The sequence below is a fragment of the Gracilinanus agilis genome, chromosome 3 (genome assembly GCF_016433145.1).
Source record: "Gracilinanus agilis isolate LMUSP501 chromosome 3, AgileGrace, whole genome shotgun sequence".
In the NCBI taxonomy this organism is placed as follows: domain Eukaryota; kingdom Metazoa; phylum Chordata; class Mammalia; order Didelphimorphia; family Didelphidae; genus Gracilinanus; species Gracilinanus agilis.
The window spans coordinates 243,122,000-243,140,987 of NC_058132.1; the positions used below are offsets into that span (position 1 = coordinate 243,122,000).

At 37.3% G+C, this 18,988-nt stretch overlaps 1 protein-coding gene across 1 annotated transcript in view; it reads left to right on the forward strand.

Moving 5' to 3' along the window:
• The window catches only part of PDE11A (phosphodiesterase 11A), a 532,399-nt gene that overhangs the window by 321,862 nt on the left and 191,549 nt on the right, over positions 1-18,988 (forward strand). Inside the window, exons 6-9 of the mRNA XM_044669081.1 lie at positions 702-834; positions 10,463-10,538; positions 12,574-12,641; positions 14,378-14,470. Of these exons, the coding sequence (XP_044525016.1) occupies positions 702-834; positions 10,463-10,538; positions 12,574-12,641; positions 14,378-14,470 (370 nt within the window). The remainder of the gene's footprint in view (positions 1-701; positions 835-10,462; positions 10,539-12,573; positions 12,642-14,377; positions 14,471-18,988) is intronic.

Genomic DNA, 18,988 nt, shown 5'->3' on the forward strand with positions numbered 1-18,988 from the left:
AAAGAGAGAAAGAAAGAAAGAAAGAAAGAAAGAAAGAAAGAAAGAAAGAAAGAGAAGAAAAAGGAGAGAGAAGAGAAAAAATTGTTGGTATATTATTATTAATCCAGATGATTATCTGACTTTTTTTACTTTTTATCTGAATATTCGGAGCTCCTACAGACACTGCCAGTAGATCTACAATCATTGTGGGAAAGCTTTGCAACATCATGGTGTGGTGTGAGATGTGGTAGTGCATATCTGTAATCCCTTCACCTGAGGAGGCTGAGGCTATCAAATCTCTTGAGTTTAGGAGTATAGAAGTAGAGTGGGTGAAAGCATTTAGGTATCTGCATTAAGTCTACCTGAAGAAAGTGATCCCAGGATTCCAGGAGGTTGTCTGAGGGAGAACTGGTCAGGTTGGAAACATTGCAAATCCAAGTTTCTCTGCCAGACTGGCCCAAAAATATTCCCTGCTCCATCTAGCCTGAATGAAATAGAGAGTCACAGTCATTAAAAAAAAAGTCCCTCCTAGCAGGTAAGATCTTTCTGGAATAACTGCTGATAATTGTCTGGCTATTACTTTGTCACTAACATCACCCATCACTGCTTAATTGTTATAGATAAACTTGTTATGAAAGGTGTCTGTGTAGTATATGGTCCACTTTAAAGTAGGATTGATTGAATTCTTTTTTTTTTCCCTCTTTGCCAAACCCTTCTGACAGTTTCAAAGACAGCATGGAGAAATCATCCTATTCAGACTGGCTCATCAATAATAGCATTGCTGAGCTGGTAGCTTCTACAGGCCTTCCAGTGAACGTTACTGATGCTTATCAGGATCCTCGCTTGGATGCTGAAGTAAGAAATGTTCTTTGGTTTCAATCTCCATTCAGATTGTTGTATTTTTTCCCCTTTCCTGCTCTGTGTAATAACAAATGCTAAGTTAACAACCAAAACAAAGAAAAAAAACCATAGAGAAGAATGGCATTGCTAGAATTTATCCTTTTGTTTTGACATCTCTTTAAGGTCAGGACCTTAATGTTGGCATGGATGCCTGAAAGGCAGACACATTTCCCAATCTCAGTTCTATTTTCCGGCAAGGTTGCTGCCTTCTTTTTGGTCTAATGTTTTTTGTACTTGCCTGGGGGAAACTGTCCTTTAAACTCAGACAGTTTGAATATCACTCAATCAGTAAACATTTTCTTAACACCTACTACTGTGTGCTAGGAGTGAATCAGTCCCTGATCTATTGGATCTTATATTCTAGTGGAGAATACAAGTACATAGTATACACATAATGCGTACAAAAGGATTCCAAGGTAGTTTTGGGAGAAAGGACAGTGGTAGCTTTGGGGATCCTGAAAAAGAAAGCACTTGAATTGCCTTGAATGAATGAATGAATGAATGAATGAGTGAATGAAAAAGGATTTATTTATTGTTTATTGTGTGCTGTACCTTATACTACCTGCTGAGGGTATTTGGACAAAATAAACTCACCCCTGCTACTGAGGAATTTATATTCTAATGAGAGAGAAAACATATACATGTTGGTAACAGTGACTACTCTGATCCCTCTTACATTATGCTACTTTATTTTTTTTAAAACCCTTACCTTCCGTCTTGGAGTCAATACTGTGTATTGGCTCCAAAGCAGAAGAGTGGTAAGTGTAGGCAATGGGGGTCAAGTGACTTGCCCAGGGTCACACAGCTGGGAAGTGTCTGAGGCCAGAATTGAACCTAGGACCTCCTATCTCTGGGCCTGACTCTTAATCACTGAGTCACCCAGCTGCCCCCCATTATGCTACTTTATATGTTATGTGGTATTATACCTCTGTATCATGTGAGGCAGTGCCTTGTCACTACATGGGTATGGGGTGCATAGGTCATGGCACACACTATATAATAACATGCCAGGTGACACCTTGTGTGCCACACCATGTCACTATGCAGCACCATACATGTGCTGTGTGATGTCACATATGTTGAGCATTTAGAACATGTGTCACACCCATGAAGGCTAGGTTTATCTCATTTCACTCCTTTCCCAGAGTTCTCCAGTTACCCATAAGGGAGTTCTTGGGGTGTTCAATCTCCCTGCCTTTGGTTCCAGTCCCCACTCATTTTTTAAAGATTTGCTCCCCTCCATATACTCTGATCCAGCTGTCCTGGCCTATTTGTGGCTCCCCACAGACTTTTCTACTCTGCCTAGAATGTGCTGCCTCCTCACCCCAACCTCTGTTCCCCAGCCATCTTTGTATTCTGATCTCCACCTCTGACCTGGTACTTCGGCTATATATAAAGACAGACAGACAGACACAGCAATAGGGAAAGGAGACAGAGAGTCAGAAACAGAGGAGAAAGAGACTAAGACCGAGATAGAGACCCAGAAAGAGAGAGACACAGAGAAAAGAGACAGATAGAAGCACAGAGAACCAGGGACAGAGGAGACAAAGACTAAGACAGAGAGAGAGACCTACAGACACAGAGACATCCAAACATAGAGACAGATACAGAGAGGGGAGACAAAGACAGAAGCAGAGACAGAGACATGGGAGAAAGAAACTAAGACATGCCTAGAGACTTAGAGACACAGAGACAGAGACAGAGAGACAGAAAAGACAATTACAAATGCACAGAGAGCCAGAGACAGAGGAGAAAGACTATAATACAAAGCTAGAGACTTAGAGACATAGAGACAGACAGAGAGATAGTGGACATCCAGACACAGAGACAGAGAGAAGAGACAAAAATAGAAGCAGAGAGACAGAGACACAAGAGAAAGAAACTAAGACAGAGACTGAGATCCAAAGACAGAAACACACAAAGACAGACAGAGAGAAAGAAAGACCTAAAAGTCTTATCAGTATTAGGAACTCCTGATATGAAAACTTCTCCCAGTTCAATCAGGGATTATGCTGATCTCTAACTTACAGAAGACAAAAATCCATAATAATGCCATAGTACAAAAGGTCATTTCAGTTTCAAGATGTCTTTCTTGTTTGAGATTACAGGGCTAAGATGTTGCCCAAGGCCACATAGTCAGCCTATTTCAGAGGTGGAATTTGAACCAAGGTCTTTCTTTCTTCAAGGCTAGCCCTCTGACCATTGGACCACACTGCCTCTCAACAATAAATCTTTTAATAGCTGTTGTTTACATAGCCCTTTAAGGTTTGGGAGGCAGCTTAAATATATTTCTTGTTTGATCCCCACAATAACCCTAGGATCTAATACTAATCTATTAATAATAATACTATTATTATACCAACTTCATGGATGATGAAATTGAAAAAGGTTAAATATCTTACCTAGGGTTACCCACCTAACAAATCTATAAGGCAGGATATTTCTAAAGTACAGCACTTTATCTAATCCTCCCTTACCATATGATCCCTCACCTCTAGAAGTTTATATTCTAATGCTGACTGCCAAATATCAGTGCTATCCATATGTGTAGCATAATGCATTAGTTAATACCACACTCAATCAGTAAGCATTTATTAAATCCTTACTATATTCAAGGTACCATGTTAAGTATTATAAAGGGACATTTACATGTTTATAAATATTTTTTAATCCAATAAACATTTATTAAATGGTTTCTCTGTGCTGGGAATATCTATATATTTAAAATTCAGACTCATAGGATACTTAAAGAGGATTTTTAGATATAAACAATAGAATTAATGATATCAACTAGACATAACATTTTGTTGATACAATTGGTTTCAGTTTAGTGTTGTTTTTTTAATGGGTCTCCTTAGGGGGACAGTTAGGTGGCTCAGTGGATTGACAGGTAGGGCTAGAGATGGAAGGTTCAATATGGCCTCAGATACTTTTGTGACCCTGGGCATGTCACTTAACCCCCATTGCCTAGCCTTTATCACTCTTCCGCCTTAGAACCAATACACGGAATTGATTCTAAGGTGGAAGGTCCAAGGGCTTTGAAAATAAAAATAAAATCATAACAACAATAAAAAGAATAAGTCTCCCTACCTCTTGGTTTGAAGTGCAGGGGTTTCTAATAGTTCATTCCCACTACTGATGATTATGAAAGATTTGACTTGTTCCATTTCTGTCATGAACCTATTAACCCCTCCTTAGGCAAACTGGCAGCCCCTGCAAGAGATTCACCATATTAATGCCAAACTGAGTACAGTCATCTAGCAGACACAGCTCATTACAACTCAGAACTCCCAAACTCCAGTGATCCACTAACCTCAATTTTCCTGGCAATTAAGATGAAACACCACAGCCTACAAGTTTGGTTTAATTTCACTGCAGATAAGGAGTAATGTCTTATTTACCTTGGATCCTCTAAAACACCTAGAACAGACCTCTTCCCAGAATAGAAACATTGCAAAAATTCACTTGGTACCCACAACACCTTAGCTCTATAATCTCAACAAGGAAAGTCATCTTGAAACCGAAATGAGCTAATATATTATAGCAATATGATGGATTAGATAAATACCTTTTTATCTTCTTGACTTCTGTAATTTTAATTTTTTTTAAATTAAAAAATTATTTAGAATATTTTTCCATGGTTACATGATTCATGATTTTTCCCACCCCCTTCCTTTCCTCCTCCTGGAAATGACAAGCAATTCCACTGGGTTATACATGTATCATTGTTCAAAACCTATTTCCATCTTATTAATATTTGCAGTAGAGTGATCTTTCAACATCAAAACTTCAATCACATCCCTTTCCAGTTCACGTGGAATTCCTCCAGTTCATCATTCCTTTCAGTACAATAGTATTCCATCACCATTAGATAACACAATTTGTTCAGCCATTCACCAATGGATGGACACCCTCTCGTTTTCCATTTATTTTGCCACTACAAAGAGCACAGCTATGAATATTTCTGTACAAGTATTTTTCCCTGTTATCTCTTTGGGGTATAGTTGGTTTGATTATTGATATGGTCAATTATGTGGATGATTCTCCTAATATTGAACCATTTCTTTCATTTCTGGTATAAATCCCACCTGGTCATAGTGAATAATCCTTGTGATAATTTGCTACAGTCTTTCTAGTATTTTATTTAAGATTTTTGCATTTGCTTTCATTAAGGTATAATGACCCTTTAACAGCATTAGTTTTGAGATAAATACAAGTGAGGCATATCAAAAAATAATTTAAAATTAAATCATATGGGTACTATTTTTAATAAAAGATGCAATAGAGCAAGTACAGTTCATGCCTTGGGACTACTTTTGGATAACAAGATATGAGGAATTTAGCTATGCCATCTCCTTGCTGGGACTATATATCTGCTTTTAATATATCATGGGTTGATTAATGACATTGCCACTTTTACATTTGTTTTAAGTTTACAGTCCATGACAATAAGGGATACTTCTTATATTAGCTAAAAAGAAAGGTAAAATCCCTCAAGCACAAAGGTCAATAATTATTTTCTGGATATACTGTCAGAAAGATTTCATTCACAGACAGTGAAGATTGGGTTAAGGATTAGGGATACTGTATCTTTCCTATAGATAGACTAAAGCTATGTATTTTATAAAGATCATTCCCTAGGTCTACAGAATGCCCCCTCGTCACTTCCATCCATTTTCTGCTGTTCTTCCAAAGAGTTACCCCCCATCAGAGATCTCCCAGGAGTCCTTCAGTACGCCCTTATTATACATGGCATTTACTTATCCAGATTCCTAGGGTGTCCTTCCAGCAGAATGTGTGTTCCTTGGGAGAGAAATGACTCTGTTTTGTATCCCTAGTACCTAACTGTCAGCCATCAGTGTACTCAAGATCTAAAGTGGTGGATGGAAACAAATCCTTTATCCAAAAGACTGAGCCCACCCTGTCCTTCCAAATCTCCTTTTAAGATGATATGAAATGGGAAATACAGTGTTAAGTTCTTCAAATGACTTCACAAGTTAAAATACTATATAATAATTTCCCTTCAAGACAGAAGACTAATGCAACTGCAAACTAAATTGCTTTATCCTCTTAGAGGGGACCCGTCTTTCAGATCCCTAGCTGAAAGTAATCTCCAGAGGATGAGTCTGACTAGAGATATATGGCACCTTTTGGAACCGTGTTAAGTTTATCTGGGGATGTTTGATTTCTCTCCTCTTCTGTGTCTGGGATACGTGCCCATAATTTTTCCTGGCTATCATAGTCCTGTTGTTACTTATCAGTGGCAAAAATGTAAGACACTCTGACTAAATACTCAGGGATGCTGCTCAGACATTTCAAAATTCTAGGTCTCAGCACCACTGAGAAAAAATTCTGCCTTCTTGTGTACCTTGAAAATTTGGAATTACATAAAAATTACCTCCCTGACCTGTGTAAAGATTCATTAGTTAGCAAGAACAATAGGTAGCTAATCTATCTCTCTCTCCTATCCTATGAACCCCTACCAAATGATAATTTCCAACATCCTTCTCTTCTACTCTAGCTGGCAGAGCTAGCAGAGCTGGCAGAATGTTGATGGAGAAAATCCTGGAACTATGCTTATGGTGTCTACTACCAAACTAGTCCTATAGCAGGACAATTGCTTTCATCTATCTCTTTTTTGACTCTCTTTAATACCTGCTGCATGTGAGACAAAAGTCTCAGGACTGAGGATACAAATATAGAAGTATAATAATGTCATGGTATTGTTTTAGGAAAGTTCATAATACCAAAGTGGAATATAAGGAAACACAAAACACACAAAAGAGTAGTAAAGCAGGTCAGCTTTATCAAGGGAACATACTTATTACAAAATGAAGATGTTCATGGAGGATGGTAGAAACTGATCAAGTGTGCTAGGACTACTCAACCCAACCCAACTTGTGGGTTTTTATAAGGTTATTATCTGGGTTCAGCAGGACTGAGCAAGGGCTCTGGACCTAGTGACTAGTGTTGATTCATGCTAATAAGTGAGTAGAGGGGCAGGAAGTGTACAAGACTTATGGAATTGGTAGCTAGTTCATATTCAAACTCTTTGCTGTCAGGCAAGGGGCTTTTGGTTGTTACTGGAGGCAACGTGGTGGTTCAGAGGAAAAAGTATTCGGTCTGATGGCAGGTAGATCTGAGTTCAAATTTGGCCTCAGATACTAGTCATGGGACCTTGGGCAAGTGACTTAGCCTCTTTCTGCTTCATTTTGCTCATCTATCAAATGGGGATAATAATAGCATCTATCTCACAGGACTGTTGTGAGGATCAAATGAGATAGCATTTGTAAAACCCTTTGCAAATCTTGAATCTCTGTATAAATGCTAGCTATTTATTATTATAATTACTATTTGTCTTACTATGATATACTATGATAGGGTGACTTGGGAATTTCGAGATTTCCTTCTTCATTTAGAACTGTAGGGATGCTACTGTCTCTGACCTTGGGGAGCTTATATCCAATTGGGTCCCCAATATATCAGAAAATGTAAGGAACTAAAGCAACCAACTTAAGAAAGTTCTGGTCCTATCAGAAAAGTCTAAGTGGAAATTACCAAACATCAAGTAGTTTCCTTCAGAGCACAGCCTCCTCTCTTCTTCTCACAGCTACCAGATGGTTTCAGACTACCTTGCAGTCAAGTGTACCTTCTGATTAAAATATTTGTTCTTACTTCAATTCAGTTCTATAAACATATATAAGGATGCTATTAAGTGCAAGGCACTGTCCTTGGTGCTAGAATAAAGGGGGTTTGTGCCTTTTCCTTGGAATGAGATCTCCTGGCCTTCTGTGAAAGAGAAATTGTGTACAATATGCCAGACTCTTAAAAAAATAATAATCAAAATTTTTACTTTATATTTTGAACAGAAAAACTACCAGGTATGGATGAAAAGTACCAATTAAAACATAGTTCATTAGAAAATATTTGTAGGTGGCCCAGAATTCACTAAAGTTTTCTCTGATGCCTCAATATAACTATGAGGGTGACTCAAAGACCTGGAAGACTATGCACACAGAAGCTAAGCCCTGGCAGCTCCTTCCCAGTTGAGAGAGTGACAGAGAGAGAGACAGAGAGAGAGAGAGAGAGAGAGAGAGAGAGAGAGAGAGAGAGAATTGAAGATTGACTTTGTTAACTCCTCATCAGAAGTTTCACCACCAGATGTTGAATTTTTTTATTACAAACAACTACTAATGAGCTTGTATACTAAGAATCAGAGGAAAGAGTTTGCCATCTGAGTCAGCAGAGAGAGTATCCAGATGAAGTCATGCATTTCAGATTGATTAAAGTATAGATGCTGAATATAGGCACTTGATTGAATTTATGGTCATTTTAGTGTTTCCCCTTTAGAAGTTGATTCTTGAGGACAAGGACTGTGTCTCCTTTACTCATATATGAACTCTAGAGGAGAAATGTTATTATGAGAATGAAAAGAATATAAGCTAAAAACTTTGAGATAATAATGATATTAATAGCTAGATTTATATAGCACTGTATAGTTGAAAAAGCATTTTATATGTTACCTGATTACAAAAAAAAACTACGTCTTTTAAATAGATCAGGCACATATATTATACCAATGATAATGCTATCTCACCTTTATATAGTCCTTTAAAATAAGCCTATATATAGTGTCTCCTTTGATCCTCTCAACAACCCAGTGAGGAGATGTGATAATTATTATCTACATTTTACAAATAAAGAAATTGAGAGGCTAAGTGATTTAAATAAAATCACCTCACTGCTAAATGAAAGATTTTTAATTCAATGCTGGTCTGCTGCCTCCAAACACCAAGCTCCTTCCACTATCTCATAATGAGAATTATTTCATCCTCTTGTCTCTATGTCAGAATTTGTATGAAATATTGCTCATTGCCTTTGTTGAGAACGGTTCTTAACCTGGGGTTCACAGACTCCCATGATGTCAGTAGATAGATTTTAAGCAGTCCATGAACTTGGATAGGAAAAAAATTACATCTTTGTTTTTACTAACTTTTAGCTGAAATTTATTACTAGTGCTAATAATAATAATCACAATCACAGTAATATTGCCTTCTATTATTCTGAGAAAAGGTCCATAACCTTCACCAGGCTGCAAATGTGTCCAAGACACAAGAAGTCTAGTTCTAATAGTTTTATCTTGTTAGCTCTCTTCAATTTTATTCCAATTAATTGTTTGCTATAGGCCAGGCCTTAACTAGAGAAAGGTAATCCAGAGTTTGTCCCAAAGGACTCAAATTTGGAGAGTGCAAATATTTAGCACTATTTTAGTAGCAAGGAAAGAACTGAACTTAGCATCTTCATAACATCACTAACTCTTTTCAGGAAGTTATTAGACATCAACAAGGTTGATGAGGTGTTCTGGGAGGACTAGCTCTCTGGTGATGGGGCTTACTAAGCTTTTATCAGGGTTCCTCATCCCTCTTTGGTGTCTACCTCTCATTTAACTCTCACCTGTGGCTCAAAGAAGCTGTAGCATGCATAGTGGCCATGCCCTGGTAAAACTATCTGGGCAGATAGGTTAAAACAGATTGGGGGTGGCCTCAAACCCATCATCAAATTAGATGGATGTCTACCCAAGCATGTGAATTTTCCTCTTGTGTAATAAGAAGATAGAACAATTTTTCCAGTGGCCATGAAGGTAACTAAAGCAGGTGTTATGGAGCACTTAGAGTTTGGTTGGACAGCGAAGACACTAAGGTCATCCACTGCATCCCAGGCCAACATTAGTCATCCTGAATTTTATCTTGCCACTGAACTTGGATGACAGGCTTATGACTTTTTGTAGGCCTGCCTCACTTAAATCCAGTTCACATGAAATTCAATGTATTATACTATGATAGCAATAGACCTTTTTGAAAATGAGAGATAAACAACTATAGTAACTAATTTTTGGTCAATTAAATTTGTCTTGCTTATCTGTAGGACCTCTAATTTTATTATCTAAGCTGTTAATAATAACCAATATTCTGACAATTGTATAGGTCTTTATAGTGTAAAAAAAAGATATATAGATTTGCATATAGTAATTATAGACATGGAATATAATGACTTCACAAACACCTATGCAGAGACGGATGATTCAGGAATGACTCCTTCCTTAGTAACAATTTCCTGGCCATTAAAATATAATCAGTTTCATTTTTGTGATGTTAATCATTTGTAATGAATTTATATTCAAAATTGGTGTTGATCTTTGCAGAACATATCTTTCTGCTTAGTAAGTTGACTAAGTGTTTTTATGTGTGTTATAAAACACACACACATACATACTATGTATATGTATGTATACACACACACTCATATGCACATGTGTATGCAGATAAAATGTAATTTGAAGAGAGAAATAAACTAAACTTCAGAATCCAAGAGAAGGCCTTATGAAGAGGTAACACATGAAATTAAGCCTTGAAGTCTTCTGATAAACAGAGTTGAAAATAAATAGTACATGAAATTTAAGAATCAGTTTTCATGCAGTAATTATTTTAAACCTGTTCAAAACACTTGTTACTAGAAATTGAGATTATAAATATGTGATGAGTGGTTATTATATATTTTAACACTTTAATTTTTTTAATCCTAGGCTGACCAGATATCTGGCTTTCATATAAGATCAGTGCTTTGTGTCCCTATTTGGAACAGCAATCATCAAATAATTGGTAAGTTGCTGTTATAATTAGGACAAGAATTGTCCTGGAATCAAATATTTCTCTTTTAGACTTAGTTGGTATTATTGTTTCTTCCCTTTCTGAACTCCAGAATTCACTAGTCTGAGTCTTATTCCATCCCACATTCTCAAATTCCATGCAAGGAGTTCATCTTTCTTTCTGAAGAAATTTAAGTGGTTGTCCATTCATTCATCAGCAAATATTTATTGAGTACAGGGCAGAAATTTTTCATGTACTTAAAACGTAGGGAAATGAGAGATATACTGAATTAGTGTCTTACCAGTGAGCAGACAGACTTTTTGCCAAAAGAGGTGTGAGATAGCCCACATTTTCCTAAAGAAAGAGGACACAATAATGGTCAGCTACTAATCTCTACTTTCAAATGTCTCCTAATCTACCTGTTCAGCCAGTCCTGCTTATGGACTTATTATTAGCCTACAGTCACTAAGTCTACAGTCTGGTAATGACTTCATTCCTTAGCCCTTCTACTATACTCCTGCTAAGCTCAAGCATTGTTTCTGGAGATTTATAGCAGTATGCTAGTTTATATATTTATGTTCAAATACATATAATTTTAAAGTTTAATTCAGCATTATTTTTGTCGTTTGAGGGCATTTCAGTCATGTCTAATTCTCATCCCATTTGGGGTTTTCTTGGCAAAGATACTGGAGTGGTTTGCCATTTCCTTCTCCACCTCATTTTACAGATGAGGAAACTGAGGCAAACAGAGTTAAGTATCTTGCCTAGGATCACACAACTAGTAAATGTCCGAGGTCTCATTTGAACTCAGCTGTCCCCTAATTCCAGCCAGGCATCTATCCACTAGCTGCCTTCTGGATTATTAACACTTCCTTAAATCTAGACAATGAATAAAACAATGAATCAAGCCCTGACTGGCATTTCTTAGATGTAAATGTTCATACCAATAATGTAAACGTTTTAGAGCTGGCTCTGGCACACTCCTGGGCTAACTCCTGCCTTCTAGATTGATAGCGGTATATCAGACTTTGGTTGAAGATCTTTATGTTTCAGAGATATGCATTGCCCTGGAGCATATATATACAAAAATCACCCAAGCTATAACAGAGTTCTAGTGTTTTATAGGTCCTGGTGGCATTTTTTTAAAACCTTTACCTTCAGTCTTAGAAAAGATACTAAGTACTGGATCCAAGGCAGAAAAGGGGTAAAGGCTGGGCAATTGGGTTTAAGTGACTTTCTCAGGGTCACACAGCTAGGAAGTGTCAGAAAACAGACTTGAATCCAGGGTGTCCCATCTCCAGGCCTGACCCTAATGGTATGTTTTCAGGGAACCTTAAGGATGCTTTGTGGTTCCTTAGGCTTCAGCAGAGCCCAGTCTGAAAACCAACCTTTGCTCCTGAAGCCTTAATGGGACCATTTGCTTCTCTAAATACCCAATTCCTGATAAGGAGCCCACATGGACAGAATTTAAATGGAACGTTTGTATCTATTTCTTTTTTTAAATTTAAAATATTTTCTTTTTTAAATTTAAAATATTTGAAATTAAAAAATTAAAAAATAAATTTAAAATATTTTTAAATTTAAATATTTAAAATATTTAAATTAAAATAAAAAATAAAATATTTTTTAAAAATAAAAAATTTAAAATATTAAATTTAAATTTAAAATGATTCATAATTCCTGCCCCCCCCCTTTCCCTTCCCTCTCCCCAGAGCTGACAAGCAATTCCTCTGGGTTATACATGTGTCATTGTTCAAAATCGATTTCCACGTTATTCATATTTGCAGTAGAGTGATCTTTTAACACCAAAACCCTAATCATATCCTCATCAAACCACATGATCAATGCTATGTTTTTCCTCTGTGTTTCTGCTCCCACAGTTCTTTCTCTGGATGTGGATAGCGTTCTTTCTCATAAATCCATCTGGATTTTTTGTGTATGCTTCTATGTCTCAGAATAGACAGGGGCTAGAATCTGGATATGTATTTTAGCAATATTTTGCTTTCTGTGCTTGATATTAACAACATGGTGTGAATTCTTTCAACAGGGGTTGCTCAAGTCTTAAACAGACTCGATGGGAAACCTTTTGATGATGCCGATCAACGTCTTTTCGAGGTACAGAAAGAGCTTTGTAAACTACGTATGATCCAAGCATAATTGTACTTGTGCCAAAATTCTTTGAGATGGAAGTCAGTGGGGACAGAGTTTTATTGATGTTGGGATTTGCTTATTTGGATTATTCATCCCTGTGCATTCCATCTTTGCCAGGTGTGGCCAGTTTCTCATAGCAGTCCCATAAGGTATTACCTGGCTCTTCTGGGATTATTTCCTTGTCTCTAAACAACCATAGAAAAGTACCAGAAGCAGTGGTGTAAGGTGTGAGCATGATTCCATTTATTTGTTGTTTGACATTTCTATTTCCTATTTAGTGCAATCAAATACCGTCCAAAGAGCAGTTAATAATTTTTACTATGAGAAAAACATTGTGCTGCCACTGGAGAGATGGAAACAAATGGAAAAACCATCCCTTCCTTTAAGAAGCTTACATTTTATCACTCTTTCATCTCCCCTTTTAGTCCCATATTTCAGATTGCCTCAGGCTGGAATGCCTTTTTATTGTTATTAGTGTGTGTGTGTGTGTGTGTGTGTGTGTGTGTGTGTGTTGTACATTTGAGCTGAGTGGCACAATGGATAGAGGGCTGAACTTGGAGTCACAATGACCTGAATGTGAATCCATTCTTAGACACTAGCTGTATGACCCTGGGTTAATCATTTAACCTCTGTCTACCTCAGTTTCTTCATCCATATAAAGGGATAATACTAGCACCTCTCTCATAGAATTGTTATGGGCATTCAGTGAAATGATCCAAGTAAAGGGTTTTGCTAACCCTAAAGTACCATATAAATATGATTTCTTGTTTATTGCTGTGTATGTTGCTCCCTGTTTGTCTATGCTGTTGCTGATTTCTATTCTACGTGTGTTTGCCCTGCTTTTCTCCTCTCCACCACTGGTCACTGACACTTACTAAGTTCTCCCAGTCTTGATTCTTTCCTATGACTGGAAGATTCTAACTTCTCACATCCTAGAACTGAAAATGAGATTTAAACATATTTTCAAAGTCATTTATTTGCAAAATACACTATAATCTGAAGGCTATTCTTGTTGTAGTCTGTGGGAAGTGGTCCAAAGAGCATTGAATTGATGGGTTCATAATTCATCTATAACAGTGGTTCCCAAACTTTTTTGGCCTACCGCCCCCTTTCCAGAAAAAAATATTACTTAGCCCTCTGGAAATTAATTTTGTTAATTTTAATAGCAATTAATAGGAAAGAGAAATGCACCTGTGACCATCACCAGCCTCCTGGATTGCTGCAGCACCCACCAGGGGGCGGTAGCACCCACTTTGGGAATCACTGATCTATAACTTCACAAACTCCATAATGATAGATCTTGGACACTATGTGACCCTGGCCAACTCATTTAACCTCTGTTTGCCTTGGTTTTCTCAAATGTAAAATTAGGATCATAGCAACTTCTACCTTTTAAGGTTGTTGTGAGAATCAAATGAAATATCTGTAAAGTGCCTAGAAGAGGGAAGGAGCTATATAAATATTTATTCCATCTCTTTTTTTCTTCCCTGGGTCACCTTGGGTAAGTTACTTCAAGTTTCAGTTTTCCAAGGCAACTCTTTAAGATTTAAAATTGAAGAATGGTTATAGATCTTTTTGGTGAAAGGGATTTCTTCACTGGGAATTTCCTACCCTAGCAAGTTCTCAACCAAAAAGAAATTCGCACTTGTCTTTGAAGACTAGCTATATTTGTTTTAAACTATGCCTTTTCTCTTTCTTAGGCCTTTGTCATTTTCTGTGGCCTTGGGATCAATAACACAATAATGTATGATCAAGTGAAGAAGTCCTGGGCCAAGCAATCTGTTGCTCTTGATGTAAGTATATTGCCCAAGTTGAAATGTAATCAATGCTCTGTTATTTTGATTATTAAAATAAAGTTTATCTTGCTTTGGAATGGGATCCATCAGGTCTCAGTTTCTGTGCAAAAGTAGAGCAACACGTATTTGGATAAATCAAAACAATGATAATTTAAAATAATCTATGTTTGACTGTTGGATGTATCTAGAATATCTCAAGGATCCTTGGTTTTAACTGGGAATACTCCCTCTGCCTAGGCCAGATTGCAAATATCTCTTGCCTTAACAGAAGCTCTTCATCAGATAACCATAGCTATACAAATTTATTCCCCACTGACCAACTTCTCATAATGAGCTTATCTGTAGTCATTGGCTCTTTTCGTTGTTGTTGTTGTTGTTCTTTTTTTTTAATTTTATTTTTATTGTCATGCAAAACATACTTCCATATTGGTCATTGTTGTAAGAGCACACTCAGATAACCAAAACCCCAAAATAAAACTATAAATATATTGATGTGAATAGTTCTTTCTCTGAAGGTGGTTATCATTCCCCATCATAAGTCTTCTAGGAGTGTCCCAAATCATTTTGTTGCTGAGTGAAGCCAAGTTTTCACAGATAATCATTATATAATATTGCTGTTACTTGTACAATGTTCTCCCAGTTCTGCTTATGTTGCTCTGCATCAGTTCCCACAGATCTTTCCAGCTTTTTTTGAAATCATCTTCCTTATCATTCCTTAAAGCACAATAGTATTCCATCATCAACATGTACCACAATTTGTTCAGCCATTCCCCATTTGATAGACACCCCCTCAATTTCCAATTCTTTGCCACCATAAAAAGAGCTGTATAGTCACTGGTTCTGAGCAGATACACCCACGTCACTCACTGGGTTTGTACTTTAAAGCCTTTTCAGGTGGTATTAGATTATGAAGATCTGATAGTGAAGAAGTGATATAATAAGACTTGTACCGGTCAGTCATGCCCAGGTTTTTGGGACCCCATTTGATGTTTTCTTGGCAGAATGGTTTCCTTTTCCTTCTCCAGTTGATTTTACAGATGAGGAAACTGATACAGAGTTAAGTGACTTTCCAAGGATCACATAGCTAATAAGACCAGATTTGAACTCATCAAGATAAGTCTCCCTGATTCCAAGCCCTCTGTTACATCCATTGTACCCTGATAAGGCCTGTATATCATTTTGGTGACTATATGTAAGATGGTTTAAAACATAGAGAGACTTAGAGGAAGGGAGGCCAAAGAGGAGGCCATTAAAATAGTCTAGGCTGGAGGTGAGGAGGACCTCAAATGAGGTTAGTGGAGGTGCCAGTCAGTCAGAAAGGCATATATATAAGAGATAATGTAGAGATAAAATGACAAGATTTGGCAATTGATTTATTTGATATGCTGGGAGCAAGAATGAGGAATTGAGGATAAAACTGTGGTTGTGAAGCTTAGTCACTAGAAGGATGCTAGGTCTGTGGACAATAATAGGGAAATTCAGAAGAGAGATGGATTTGTGGGAAAGGATAATGAATTTTATTCTGGTTATATTAAGTTTGAGAGATTTACCATATATTAGGCTTGAAATGTCCTATAGGCAGATAGTGATGCTAACCTAGTGATCAGAAATTAGACTTGAGCTAGATATGTAGATCTGAGAGTCATTTGAATCATTAATAATGGGGAATTAATCAGTAGGCATACTAAATGAGCAAGTATATAGAGAAAATTAAAAAAAAAAACAAGGATAAAGCCTCAGGGGCTACCTATATCTAGTGGGCATTACATAAAGGATGATCCAGCAAAGGAGAATGAGGAGAAATAGCCAGGTAGGAGAAAAATCAAGAGAGAGTAGAATAATGACAACTCAGAGAATGAATGTCTAGGAGGAGAGGTTGTCCAACAGGGTCAAATGATGTAGAGAGTTCAAAGAGGGTGAGAACTGAGAAGAGGCCATTTAATTTGGCATTAAGGGATCATTGGTAATATTGGAGATATGAGAGTCATCTTTGTGAAGATATTTAAACCTACAAAAGCTAATAAGAGAAAATTTAGTTAGAGAAGAGGAAGATTCCCAGACAAAGTTCTGGAGAACAACCATGTTACAGGGGCAGAAAATAAGGGGTAATCTGAGAATGGTCAGACATGTTGGAGAAGAACCATGAAAAAAGAGTTTCAGAGAACCCAAAGGATATAAGCATCTAGGGGTAAGTTCAATAATATTGTTATGATTAAAATATTTTGAGACTGGTTTTGAAGTAAGAATATCAATTTGTTGATTAGGCCAGCATATAATAATAGATTGACAGGTCATTGACCCTTTCAATGGCCAAAGACTCTAAAGCCCTCCAGACAGATCTATAACTACGTTTTAGGAGCTCATTATTTAGCCCTTCCCTTAAACATCCCAAAACATCTCTAATTGGTAAATAGTTAATTAGGAGGTGCTCTATCAAACTCTTCCCCTTCCATACAACTCTTCCCCTTCCTGTCATAGTGTTGTGAGGAAGATAAGATTAGTTATTGATTAGGTATTAAGGTGTATCTAACAGGAAGGAGCTGGAGCTAGAAATTCCTGGTTGAAATGAAGGAGCAGGAAGAAGGGACTTGGCTCTGAGTGGGACTCCATTAGGGGGTTAACACAAACTGTGATTAGCCCTGGGAGCACTCAGAGTAAAAGGACATCCTGTATCCTGATTTTCCCCTGGGATCCTGAGTGGTGGCATCTAGCAGAGAGAGAAGATCAAAAGTCCTGTACCCAGGAAGAGGAGAAAGTTTGAGAATCTGGTGGACAGTGTTTCAAGCAATCCCTTCCAACTTGGTTCCTGAGACAACCTTGGCTCTTGGCATCCAGAGATCATCAGTGGATTGCAGTGAGAATCCCAAAGCCACAAAGCCCCCTAGCTGAGCTGCTCAAGCCTGGCAGGTTCTAGGTCTGAGGCAGAAATCCAGAGACTCCATTTACAGCTCCTTGGGCCCTGTTAGTTTAGATAACTAAGTTAGTGTAGTAATAAGTCCTTCCCTTTCCCTGTGGGTTTTGTTATTAGGTGTTAAGGTTTTAGAGTAGACATCCCTATCCCTCCTTTTAATTGTTCATTATTAAACCAGTTATATCCTGTTAGCTTGCCTGTGGGACTCAAAGCCTCTGGCTCAAGAAGGCAGTTGGTCAGTGGTCCCTTTTGACAGTTAGGAACTACTTGGCTGTTCAAGTCTTCAATGTCCAGGTCTAGTCTCTCATAAACCCCAGAGTGTGTTCCCATAAACCACTTAGTTTATTTATAATATCCCTGGTGACCCCATTACCTTGCTATATTTCCCACAATAGGCAGGAAGAGAATCATTATCTTTACCTGTATGCAAGATTTTGTTAAGAGGAAAACATTCCTTGGAATTGCTAAAAACAAAGAAAATGTAAACATTTGTACACTGGATGGAGCCCTTGATCCAGGGCCTGGACACTGCAATTCTCTCTAATCTGGGACCCTAAGATTGGGAATAGCACAGGATATAAAAAAATAAATTCTCATAGCCTCAGAAATAACCCCACCCTGCTTCCTGCTGGGTCTCACTTTATATGCTATTCCCTTCACCCACTAGCTCTCCTACATCACTCCCCAAGAACCAATCAAAATTCCTCAATTAGTCTGGTACCACCCAGGGGGGCAGTGCCTATGGGATCAATTCCCTGGTTGCTGATTGACCCAAATTCAACAAATGGAAGGGAAGTCTAAATCTTTGATTGATCAAATCAAAATACAAATTCCAGTCTCACAAGATCATTGGCTTTTATAGTACTCGGAAGGCTCATAACTATATATCCTGAATTCATACTTCCAAAAAAAAGGTTGGGAAATACTAGACATGGCAAGTAATCATCATCCCCAAATTAAAACTGATTATATCTTAACAATCAGGAAATGCCATTTCCTGATGTGGAAATCATCAAAAAATCAGCTGTCTATGCAGTCAGACCAATGACTTGTAAGAAAAAAGGCCAAAATCAAATTAGAAGTAAAATTGAAGTTGAGAAGACATTGCAAATAATTATAATAGCTTCAATCAGACCAAGTTAAATGAGCTATTAATGTTAAAAAATTAGAAATGAAAAAAGGCAAAGATAGTCAACTTGGAGATGACACAATTTTGAAAACATTAAAGAATCATTTTATAATATATATCAGAGAAGGGAACATACCAAAAAGAATGGGAAAAAAAGTCATAGATGGCATTATTACCCCCCAAAAAAAGATTAAGAGGACATCAATAACTTCTGAACCATTTTTCTACTTTTTCATCCTTATAAAATCTTCATGAGAATAATCTACATGTATATTAAGGGAGTTTTTGATGAAAATACGAAAAGGGAAATGATAGACTTTCTCAAATGATTTTCCACATTAGATCCCATCTTTATAGTCAGAAAATTAATTGAATGACATGGAAAATACAAAATATCACTGTGTTCATCATTCATTGATTATCAAAAAAGGGGCTCGACCTATTACAACTAAATGTTCTGACAACTCTTCAAAGA